Source organism: Myxine glutinosa, chromosome 7 (genome assembly GCF_964187855.1).
Source record: "Myxine glutinosa chromosome 7, kmMyxGlut1.1, whole genome shotgun sequence".
NCBI lineage: Eukaryota > Metazoa > Chordata > Myxini > Myxiniformes > Myxinidae > Myxine > Myxine glutinosa.
In genome coordinates this window covers 35,019,874-35,031,380 of record NC_136267.1, presented here as the reverse complement: position 1 = coordinate 35,031,380, position 11,507 = coordinate 35,019,874, and the positions used below count along the sequence as shown (strand labels likewise).

The 11,507-nt window shown below is 49.1% G+C and overlaps 1 protein-coding gene across 2 annotated transcripts; it reads right to left on the bottom strand.

Moving 5' to 3' along the window:
* Nucleotides 1–6,156: 6,156 nt before the first annotated feature.
* LOC144892799 (eukaryotic translation initiation factor 4 gamma 3-like) lies at nucleotides 6,157–11,483 on the bottom strand. Of its 2 annotated transcripts, XM_078781129.1 has the most exons (4): nucleotides 11,292–11,483; nucleotides 10,258–10,581; nucleotides 10,037–10,135; nucleotides 6,157–6,621 (listed from the first exon to the last, which is right to left on the bottom strand). In XM_078781129.1, the coding sequence occupies exons 1-4, from the start codon at nucleotides 11,451–11,453 to the stop codon at nucleotides 6,535–6,537; spliced, it is 672 nt and encodes a 223-aa protein (XP_078637255.1). In that variant the 5' UTR covers nucleotides 11,454–11,483; the 3' UTR covers nucleotides 6,157–6,534. The 2 variants fall into 2 exon arrangements, with proteins under 2 accessions (XP_078637255.1, XP_078637254.1); XM_078781128.1 differs by lacking the exon at nucleotides 6,157–6,621 and having other exon boundaries at nucleotides 9,736–10,135.
* Nucleotides 11,484–11,507: the final 24 nt, after the last annotated feature.

Genomic DNA, 11,507 nt, shown 5'->3' with positions numbered 1-11,507 from the left:
ACACAAGATGCTGTGCATCCTATTGTTTTAGATCCTCCTCACCCAGTAACCAAGCTCCTCATTCAAGAATGTGATGACCAACTGCTTCACTGTGGTCCAGAGAGAATTCGAATTCGAAGAGAGAACATTGAAATTAAAGAAAAAGAAATTAGAATCGAATCAATCGAACAAATAGTCGAAATTGAAAATGAAAAGACGACGGAGGTAGTCCAGGAATTGAAGGGAGAGATGGATAATGCACAGAGTCCGTGCTCGCATCATGATGCCGTGCTTAATCCTTATAAAGATTTGCAGGTGTTGGAGCGAGGAGGAAGAGGAAGCGCCCAGGTGAGTCGGGCTGTGGTTGGTGCAAAAACAATTTTCGCGCGCTTGGGATGCAGGCGTAACCCGGGCGCTCGTAAAAGGGCCGTGGTGCGCTGTGTGAATGGCAATGGCACGCGTGTGAGGAAAAGGTGTGTGAAGGTGAACGGCGCGCGTGTGCGAATGACGACAGAGTATGGGAGTGATGGGGTGAATGCGAGTATGCGACAGAGTAGTGCGAGAGTGAATGCACATCGGAGTGTGGAAGTGGAACGACGAGTGATACGGAGAGTGAGATGGATGAGGAGCGGGTGCGAGGATGCACACTTGGAATGGTTGAGCGTGTGCGACGAGGCACACCTGAGTTGGTGGTGGAGCACGTGATGGGGAGTGTTACAGGGGATGTAACGGAAGAGTGCACGCCCGTGGGGGTTACGGAATACGTAACGGGGGTGAGTGCACGTGAGGTGTGCGAACAACGAGTGTGCGCCAAGGTGTGTTATGGAGTGTGCGAACAGCGAGTGGTGTGTAACAGAGAGTGCGGTGGTGGAATTGACGGAGTGTATGGGATGTATGAGTAAAGAATGGAACGAGTGGTGTGAGCATGCGAGTAGGGCATCGACGTTGACCGGGGCAGCGTTTAGGCTGACGGATAGCCGACACGAGCCCTCGGTCCGTGACGGGCGGTGTGTGCTGCGGGAACCGGCGGGGATCGGTGTCGCCTCGCTCCTGTTCGGAGAGTCGTGCACGATTCGGGCCGGGCCCCGCCCTGCACGGTCGAGTCAGCGCTTTGCCAGGCAAAGCGGGCGGCTCGGTTCGAGAGGAAGGAGGAGGGGCCGGCGCGGCGCCCCCTTGTGGTGGCGGCGCTCCACCCGGGCAAGGCTAGGCCATCGCGCTTGGGAGCGCAAGGCCCCGCGCCGGGATGGTGCTTGGAGCCTTGCCCCGAGCAAATCTCCCCCCCCCTGAACCAAATGCCGGACGGACCCAACCTGCAGCAGACCAAACCACCCGTATTCATTGCTCGGCTTTGTGAAGCCGAGCTTTAATGATGTATTGACGTTCCGGGTGGCTCAAGTTTAATGGACTGTGATGGCGATAGTGATAGTGTAATAGGGAAATTGATGGCAAATGGTATATGGTGTAGAGGGATGGTAGATTTACCATCCCTCACATCGTATGCGGGGGCAGAGGAGCTATAGTTTTATGGGGTAGGGCAGTGAAAACCAAGCCAGGGAGGGTTTGGATAATGATAGGGATTTAGAAAGATGACCATAGGTAACTGTAGATTTAAGTAGCGACATCATACCTGTAGTAGGGGACGTAGGTAGATTAGTTTGGATGATAACGACGTGGGATGTGCAATAGTATAAGGGAAGACGGGAAGCACTAAGTTAGTGGGAAAACCAGGTAGATCAGATGATGCAGTGTGTGTGTAGGAAGTGATTGAGCAGAGTATTGTGAAAGGTGTGATTGTGCATTGAGTTGAGTGTATTGTATTGAGTGAATGGTCCTGGAGGGAAGGAGGGTGCAAGTGCCACCAGGTGTGCAGGTGCCACCAGGTGTGCAAGTGCCACCAGGTGTGCAGGTGCCACCAGGTGTGCAAGTGCCACCAGGTGTGTGGGCACAAGGTGTGCAAGTGAAAGTACCGGTGAATGAAGAATGGTTACATGGAATAAATGGTATGGAATACATGGAGTATGGAATGGATGGTGTGGAGTGAGTAGTGTGGAATACATGGAGTGGAGTGGTTGGTGCGAAAGGAGTGGATGGGGAAGGATGGACCCCCCCTTCACGAGTACCCGGGTAGGGTAGTTTAAAAGTTAGGTAGAGGGAGTAGGTAAATTGTGTTTGGATATTGGCATCTGTGGTGCGAGAGTCGCAGAGTACTGCTTGGATGGGTGCATTAGTGGAACGAAATTGGCTGGGCATGTGGCCTGTTAGTACGTATGGTTAAATGGGCACTCCGCCACTGTTAGTCTGTCGGCCAGGTGAGGCCGCAGGTAGGCTCTGGGAGCCAGTAGAGTTGTTCAATGGTGCCCGACGATCCGGAGGACGGACCCGGGTAGCCCGACGCCAGAGAGGGCGGTAGTGGGGTAAGGGAGCCAGAGGGCCTTCCCCAGGTAGGTTACGGTAAGGAGCAGGTAAGCTCGGGAGACAACTGCAGTGGCGAAGGTGTGCAGGTGAGCGGACCTGCTGAGAGCTCCACACGACCCAGCCTTGAAATTGTGCGAGGGCACAGGGTGAAGAATCGGGGGAGTGAGACCCCAAATTGGTGAGCACCAGTTTGGTCAATGGGAGTTCGATATTTAGAACCACATAGTGTAAAATGGCCAATGGTTTTGCAGGGAAAGACCCCGGGTAGAGTAAAAGTGTTAAAGTCATTTAGAAGTTAGTTAGGATTGAAGTCTCTTCGCACCATCTGCATCCACTCACCAGGGTGATAGGACTCAACACCACCGGTTTTTTGCAAATGTCTGGTATGTTTTTTTTTGTTTTTTTTTGTATACAAGATCGAGGCTCGTGAAAGAGCGAACATTAATCACACAGAAAGACAAACAGACACATAAAACAAATAACATCGGGAGCGGTAGACAAGATGGGGAGAGAGGGGGAAGGACACAAACAACATTTGAGAGCAGGGACCGAGAGACATGGAGACATCGAGAGATCTGTGGGAGGGAGAGGGCTTTGGGGGGAGGCATGGGAAGGGGGGGGGGGGGGTGGGAGAGGTATAAAACATATGGACACTGCCAGGACTTCCAGGAAAGAAGTTGGAATTTCAAACAAGGTGGATCTGGGGTGAATTAGTGGGCGTAGAAAAGATCAAGGTTTTGGATGGGGGAAGATAAGAGATGGTGGTGAACAGCAGTTTTAAAGACCTGGAGGGAGGAGTGGGATTGAAGGGAGTGTGGGAATTTGTTCCAGAGGCGGGAGAAAAGAGGAATGAAAGAGTGAAGGTGAGCAGAGAGCCGAGATTTCGGCAGTTTAACCATCAGAGGGTTGCTGGCAGATCTTGTGCGACCTGTAGGAATATTTGGGGGACAGAGCACAGAGAGAGCTTGGGGAGCAAGGCCGGAGAGGAGTCGGTAGAAGACAGAAAGACCACCTACCTGCCTACCTGTGAGTGAGTGAAAGGCCCTCAGAGATAGCTTCATCGCGGGAGATTCCAATGATTCTGAAAGCTTTGGATTCAACAGCGTGAAGCCGAGCCAAGTGTGAGGCAGGAGCACCAGCCCATAGGGGAGAACAGTATTCCATTGAGCTGCGGATGAAAGCCTTGTATGTGGTGAGGAGCTCAGGTGTGCCTAGGAAGGACTTCGCACGACAGAGGATGCCCAGTCGGCGACTGGCTTTGGAGGCCAGCTTGGAAATGTGGTTTTCCCAAGAAAGATCATGGCAACAAGAAATCTATGTTGCAATCCTTCTTGGAGAGGATTGTTGAGAAAGTAGATGGGAGGGTTGTCCAGTCGATCTTTTCGGAGAGACATAGTAAGAGTGTGAGATTTGTCAGGATTGAAACACATGTTCCACTTGTTTGACCAGTCTGTGATTTTGTCCAGGTCTTCAGAGAATGAGGAGGCTGCAGACTGCCGATCTGAGGGAAGAGGAATGGAGCGGCAGAGAGTGGAGCCATCAGCAAAGAGATAGAGAGGATTTTCCAGAGAGTCGGAGAGATAATGTAAGACGCATCATGACGTGGGGGTGACATTGTGCTTGCTATTCCATCTCTTCCTCCTTATGAGGGATTGATGGTAAATTCGGAATAAAGGGATTAATGAGAAATTGAGATTGATGACGAATTTGGTGTCGAGGGGAGATATGGGGAAGACAAGACGTAGCGACGAATTTGTAAATTGTGTAAATATGGGGTAAGGGCAAGGGTAGATTAGGTGACAGGGGGGGAGCATATGCTAGGGCCGATCTTTCTCCGCTCGCTCTCCAACGCACCTCACCTCTGCATTACCTTGTGTTAACGTGTACTCTTGCGCCCTTGCACCCCGCTAACCCTGCTTTGTCTTCCTTCCCCACTCATGGACCGTGGTCTTTGTGTGCCGAGGGGAAAGTGTGCAGGTGTCGCAGTTGTGTGCCCGCACCCTCGCTGCTGCCTGCCTGGACCGGTACCACACTTATGGACCGCACGTTGTTGTGGCCGAGCACCACCATATGGACCACAGGTCTGTGGCCGAGCACCACATTCATGGACCCCACATTTTGGGGCCTGGCACCTCTGCTGGGGACCGGCCGTTGTGGCCAGGGAGATCTTGCTTGCGGACCACGGCAAAGGTGGCACCTAAGCCAAGCAGGTGAACCACCTTTAGTTGGCCCCTGCTGGCCCTAATTTTAAAAAAGTGGACGCGTTTTGTGCCTTTTTTAATTATTACCAAATAGGCCACAAGCAAAGAAGTCATCCAGAACCAGCGGCCCAGCAGAGGAGACGTCGCAAGGCTTCGTTTATTGCAATGTATGACTGTGCACCGGATGGTGCTTTTGGTGCTTTTTGTGCATATTGGTGTTTTGGTGCTTTTTGTTCTATGGTGCTTATTGGTGCTGGTGGTATCGGTGCAGTGCAGTGTATGCTTTCCTCTTTTCAAAACATCTTCTTTTTGTTTCCCAAAAGACAGGTCCTGGGTTCACGTTTGTAAATACCAAATCGTGTCTTTGTAAATAATGCTCCCCACCGTCCATGTTTAGTTTTGAAATTAATTCCGTGATTCGGTTATCCTGTGGGCGTGAATCTGTTCGATAGAATGCAACGCAGCAGGCGGGACATACTTAATGGTTTTTAAAATGTCGCACTCAGGGTGAAGTTAATAGTAGAGGGTTACCACACCTGAGTGTCACACTAAGTTAAAGTTCTTTCGGGCCGGGCCGGCCCTGGAGGTAATGAGGGTGCAGTGTTGTGGTTTTTAGAACCCTCCACTTTGTAAATATCTGTAATATTCCCTTATAAATAATCCCCTGTAAATAATCCCATTTTTGGTGTAAAGGTCAAAGGTCGCACCCTAGTTAGGCCATGAGCAACACGTAGCACACCTTAGGATCTCTATAGATATCTCATTAGTATGTGTGTAATTAAGGCTGTGTTCCCAATAGTTTGAATCTATGTTGCATCAAGATCCGGATTCGGCTCCTAGAATTTTAAAAGTGATTCTTCACCATCGGGAGATTGGGCCAAGAACGACATAGCAGGATATCTCAAAAAGTTGTGGACTGATGATTTTGATTAAATGTGATTCTGTATTGTGATTTTCTGAAGCGCGTGCGATTTGGTCTCTTCCGAAGACAGAAGCCTCTTCCGGAAGATTGCTTTGCGCCGAACAGGCAGAAGAGAAGCAAGATGGCGGCCAAACATGTATTACTCGCGCTCATGATGGAATAATTAGACAAAGATGACAGGACATCACAAGTTGATGCAAATATCCAGATTGTGTTTTCACTTGCAAGTTTTGCTGCGTAAGTATAACCTCTTCTCTTCCGCCTCTTCCTCTTCTAACCGCCTCTTCTGCTGGATAACGGAAGAGGCAGAAGAACTTCCGAGAAGAGAAGAGTCCATATCAAACGACGGGAAGGTCTACTCTGGGATCTCCGTTCTTATTTCATTCAGCATTATTATCCGGAAGTAAAGGTTCACGTGTTCATTTCACGTGTGCAAAAACAAACTCCATTTTACGTGTGCATGGACGTGTAATTCACATATGTAAAATAAATAAATTATCAGATGGGAAATTGCTGATTGATATTTCGTTCGGAGCGATTATACACCGCCCAAAGGAAAAATTTCACCGATAAACAGAGTGAATTCACCGAGCGAATTTCATCGAATTTCACCGAGTTTCAGGAAATTACAGAGAGATATTTCTTCGTTTTAATTTTATTAGTTACGAGCAGAAGTACACGGCGTTGCCGGGTGGGGGAGGGAGGAGGGAGGGACGGGGGAGGTGGGGGCGCAGGGGGATGGAGGGGGGAGAGGGGAAGGGCACGTACACTTTAAATATGTATATACATGTGGGATGTGTGTAGGTGTACATATGTGTGTGTGTGTGTGTGTGTGTATGTGTATATGTGTGTGTGTGTAAAAAATGTGCATATATATATATGCGTGTGTGTATGTGTATGCATGTGTGACGGTGTACGTGTGTGTGTGTGTATGTGTGTGTGTGTGTGTGTGTGTGTGCCATGTGCTGTGTCATAAAAGAGCAGCACATGGTAACTTCAGTGGTGGTGTGATCTCCTTCATCGCTGTTGTTCTGCACGAGCTTCCTCACGTATCGTTTGGAGGTAGTTTGGTCGCTCGACCTTTCGGCGTGGAATCCAATTATACTAAGGAAGGGAAGAGCATACCTGTGGTTATGGATGCAGGTGGTTTGTTATTTATTTTATTTTCAAACAAAGTCAAGGCTCGTATAAGCGCCAACACACACTCGTATAAAAACATATAATAACGGGAGCAGGAGACAAGAGGGGGAGAGAGGGAAGCACAACAACAGTAGAGAACATGCACATTGGGAGATCTGTGGAAGGGAGAGGGCTGTGGCGGGGTACACGGTATAAACAAGATGGACGCTACAGGGGATTTCAGGAAAGAAAACGGAATTTCAAGAGGTGGGCTTGGCATGGATTAACGGGGGTTAAAAAGATCAATGTTTTGGATGTGGGAACACAAGAGATGGTGGTGAACAGCTGTTTTGAAGACATGGAGGTAGAAGTGGGATTGAAGAGAGTGAAGGAGTTTGTTGCAGATGCGGGAGAAAAGAGGAATGAAAGAGTGAAGGTGAGCAGAGAGCCTAGATTTTGGCAATTTAACCATAAGAGGGTTGCAGGCAGATCTTGTGCAACCTATAGGAATATTTGGGGTTCAGAGCACAGACAGAGCTGGGGGAGCAAGGCCGGAGAGGAGTCGGTAAAAGACAGAAAGACCACCAACCTGCCTGCAGTGAGTAAGTGAAAGGCCCTCGGAGTTAACTTCATCGCAGGAGATTCCAATGATGCTGAAAGCTTTCGTTTCAACAGCGTGAAGCCTAGCTAGGTGTGAGGCAGGAGCACCGGCTCAGAGGGGAGATCAGTATTCCATTGAGCTGCGGATGAAAGCCTTGTATGTGGTGAGAAGCTCAGGTGTGCCAAGGAAGGACTTCGCACGACGGAGGATGCCCAGTCGGCGACTGGCTTTGGAGGCCAGCTTGGAAATGTGGTCTTCCCAAGAAAGATCATGGCAGATAGTGAGACCCAAGAGCTTGGGCGACAGAACTTCTTGGAGAGGATTGTTGAGAAAATAGATGGGAGGGTCGTCCAGTCTGTCTTTTCGGAGAGACATAGTAAGAGTGTGAGATTTGTCAGGATTGAAAGACATGTTCCACTTGTTTGACCACTCTGTGATTTTGTCCAGGTCTGCAGAGAGTGAGGATGCTGCAGACTGCCGATCTGAGGGATGAGGAATGGAGCGGCAGAGAGTGGAGTCATCAGCAAAGAGATAGAGAGGATTTTCAAGAGAGTCAGAGAGATCATTGATGAAGACCAGAAAAAGCACAGGGCCCAGAACACTGCCTTGGGGATCTCCAGCCTGAACAGGAAGGGGAGATGAGAGAAACCCATTCAGGGCCACACGTTGACTACGACCGGAGAGGAAGTCCGCAAGCCATGAGTGGAGGTTTCCATGGATACCATAGGATGGGAGATTGGTGAGCAGAGCTGGGTGCCAGACCGTATCGAAGGCACGTGATATGTCAAGGGGGACAGCTCTGATTTCCTGTTTGGCATTGAGGACCTCCATCCATTGCTGAGACGGCAGAAGCAGCATGTCCAGAGTGGAGTGACCTGGTCTGAATCCAAATTGATGATCAGAGATCAAGCCATTAGTGAAGAGGAAGGATTTGATATCAGAAGCAATATTGGATTCCATGAGCTGATAATTGGGAGCAGGCTGATTGGTCTGTAGTTGCAAGGATCTGTTTTTGCACCTTTTTGTGTAAAGCGGTAATGTTGGCTGATTTCCAAGCAGATGGCAGATGACCTTGAGCAAAAGAGAGGGTGAAGAGAATGGAGAGAGGGTGAAGAGAATAGAGAGAGGGTGAAGAGAATAGAGAGAGGGTGAGATAGAGCGGCAGAGCAGGATCTTAGGACCCGTGGGCTGATGTCGTCTGGTCCAGTTGCAGAATCAGAGTCGAGGTTTGAAAAAACTTCTCCACCTTGTCGGGAGAGAAGGACACAGAGCACAGGAGCAGCTGGGTATGACTGGGTAAGGTGGGAACAGAGAGAGATGGGTTTGGGACATAAGATTTTGAAGCAAACACAGAGTTGAGGCATTTGACTTTGTCACGTGCGGTGTCAACTGTGTAACCATTTGAGGTAAGGGAGGGGGAACAAACACCAGAAACGGATTTGACCAGACGCCACCAGGATTTGGATGAAGGAGACAGGTTTGAGAGTTCATTCTTGAGTGTGGAGAGATAGTGCTTCCTGGCACTCCTGAGGGTAGACACACACTTGTTCCGAGCTTGGTGGAAGGAACTGAAATTGCCTTCAGTTGGATTAGCCTTCGAAGAGGCAAAGGCAAGTTGTTTCAGGGCAACTGCCTCAACACAAGATTCAGTGTACCATGGATGGGAGGAAGGGTAAGACAACTGAAGACGAGATGGGATAAATCTGTGCATGAGAGAGAGCAGTTTGCTTTGGAAGAATTCCCAGGAAGAATTGATGTCAGAGGCAGTAGAGATGGGAGACCAGTCCAGGTGATTGATGGCTGCTTGCAGACTGTGCCAGTCGGCCTGAGTGAAATGCCAGACTCGTCGGCGCTGAGGAGGCTCTCTGAGAATGGCCAGAGAGATGTTCACTTTAACAAGCACATGATCAGAATAACCGATTGGAGCAGAAGAAGAGCAGCAGACATTTGCAGGGAAGTTTGTCATAACCAAGTCTAGAAGAGAAGATACTCCATTGACTGAGATCCGGGTCGGGAATTTACAGATTGTGTCAGTCCCAGTGAGTCACAGAAGTCCTTTGCTGAGATGCCATGGCTTGTGAGAGAGGAACCCACACCCAACCAGCTGGCGTGATGACATTTGAAGGGGAGGGTTGAGGGGGGAGATTAGAAGGGAAGGGGTGTGGGGGGGGGGGGTATTTAAAGGGGAGAGTTTATGGGGGAGTTTTGAAGGGAAGGGGTGTGGGGGGAGTTTTGAAAGGGAATGGTAGCGGGCAGGTAGTGATGGAATGGGGGTATGGAGTGGGATGCTGGTAAGAGATAGGGTTGGTAGGATCGGGGCGAGTACCAGGAGAGGAGGGAACAGACAGGGAAGGGTTTGGCACTGAAGATGTACAAAAGTAACGATTAATGAAATACGAACATCAACTGCAAACAAACTGGGGTTCTCGGGATTTTCAAGTCAGATACATTTGAAAACGTTGGAGGAAGGGTGGAATGAAGGTGAGTTTAGAGTTTTGAGAAGGGAAAAACTGTAAGAGGTTAAACTTTTATAAAGGGAATGATTTAAAGAGCGATTTGAAAACAGCCTTTTGAAAAGAAGAAGAAGACTGAATTGTAATAGAAGAGAGTAAACAACGCGGAAGAAGGAAGTTTAAACATTTTAAAACAAAACAGTGAAGACCGTCTGGGAATTCACTGAAAAGAGGGCAGGGAGTCTAAAGATCAGCATGACCGAGCTCGAGGAACCGGGACGGTAGACGGCTTGAGACAGGTATTCATTGTGAATTGGCACACCTGAGGACGATAGGTGTGACTTACCATACGAAGATCTACCAGATCCTGGAGCATGAAACGGATGCGTGGCACAATTTTCCGCTCCTTCATTAATTTGTCCAAAAAGGTGAAATACTCATCCATCTGTGAAGACAGAAAAACATGGTGCTCGGTGAGCAAAACGAAGACGACCAAGAAGGATGATTTTAGAGGGGAAGTTGAAGAGTAAATGTGTTTATGGAAACTCCAAAGTGAAGGTTCATTACCATTTTGGCTTGCGTCGAGTCGATGACCTTTCCAGCAATTCCAATGAGACGACAGAAGCACTCGAGAGATTGCTCATTCCCATCCTGGAGCAATCCCTTACCTGTGTTGGTGATAAATGATTCGTCCAATACCTGTGCGTTGAAAAGCTCCCCGATGAAGACCACGTGGCCCAGCGCGCGCTGTCGACCTTTCTCTTTGGATGCGTCATCATCCGAGCTGGAGTTCCCATCATTCCCCATTCTCAACTCATTCTTGCAGCTTTCAATGAGGAGCGTGTGGAAGTTGAGGACCTTTCCAGGTTTATCTCTTCCTTGTACCTCAATCTATGAAAACATGAAAGAATGGTGGATGTTGTTGAAGAAAAGGGGGTACCTGTTTATTAAATACTTTCTAAACAGGTGTGGGTCAAGGGAGATAAATTGAGAAAATCAAAAGTGAAAAAAAGAAGGGAAGGAGTGCAGTGAGGCCTGTAATAGAGGGAGTGAAAAAAAGAAGGGAAGGAGTGCAGTGAGGCCTGCAATGGAGGGTAAACAAGTTTGGGAGGAAATATCACCAAGGAAATGAGAGTAATGCACACTGTGTATCAGTTTGTGAAAAGGGGAGTGGGGAAGGAGGGTGTGGTAGGGGGTGGTAGGAGGTGGTATGAGGAGATGGTAAGAGGGGGTGGTAGGAGGTGGAAGGAGGCGGTGGTCGGAGAAAATGGTAGGAGGGCAATGGTAAGAGGGGGTGGTAGGAGTAGGTGGTAGGAGGAGGTCGTAGGAGAAGGTGGTAGGAGAAGGTGGTAGGACGGGATGGTAGGAGGTGGTGGTAAGATGGGGGTGGTAGGAGATGGTAGGCGGAGGTGTAAGGAGTGGGTGTTAGGAGTGGGTGGTAGGAGGGGGTAGGAGGGGGTGGTGGTAGGAGGGGGTAGTAGGAGGTGGTAGGAGGTGATAGGAGGGGCGCAGAGCAGATATTTCACAAGTTTCAGAAAATGATGTCTGTTGGTATGGTGTTCTTCCTCTCATGAGTTGTGGTAGTGGTTAACTTAACTCACCTTTGCAAGGTGGTGACACACGTGTGCGTACACCTCAGAAAATTTGGATTCCTTTATCGCCTTGTCCAGGACAAGCTGTACAATGTCCTCAAGATCTTCTTCTTTGGTGATATTGACCCTCTTCATCTGATTTATGAGGCGGCCAAAATTTTCTGGTGTCATTTTGTTGAGGAGAACTCGAAACTGTCGACATACATCCTTGGGGAAGGAAATGGG

What these genes read in the sequence shown, in the direction of transcription:
- LOC144892799 (XM_078781128.1), bottom strand. Translation starts at nt 11,453, where the DNA reads ATGACACCAGAAAATTTTGGCCGCCTCATAAATCAGATGAAGAGGGTC. An exon ending in TGTGTCACCACCTTGCAAAG is followed by an intron (nt 10,582 to 11,291) that starts GTGAGTTAAGTT and finishes ATGTTTTCATAG; the next exon opens with ATTGAGGTACAAGGAAGAGA. An exon ending in ACTCGACGCAAGCCAAAATG is followed by an intron (nt 10,136 to 10,257) that starts GTAATGAACCTT and finishes CTGTCTTCACAG; the next exon opens with ATGGATGAGTATTTCACCTT.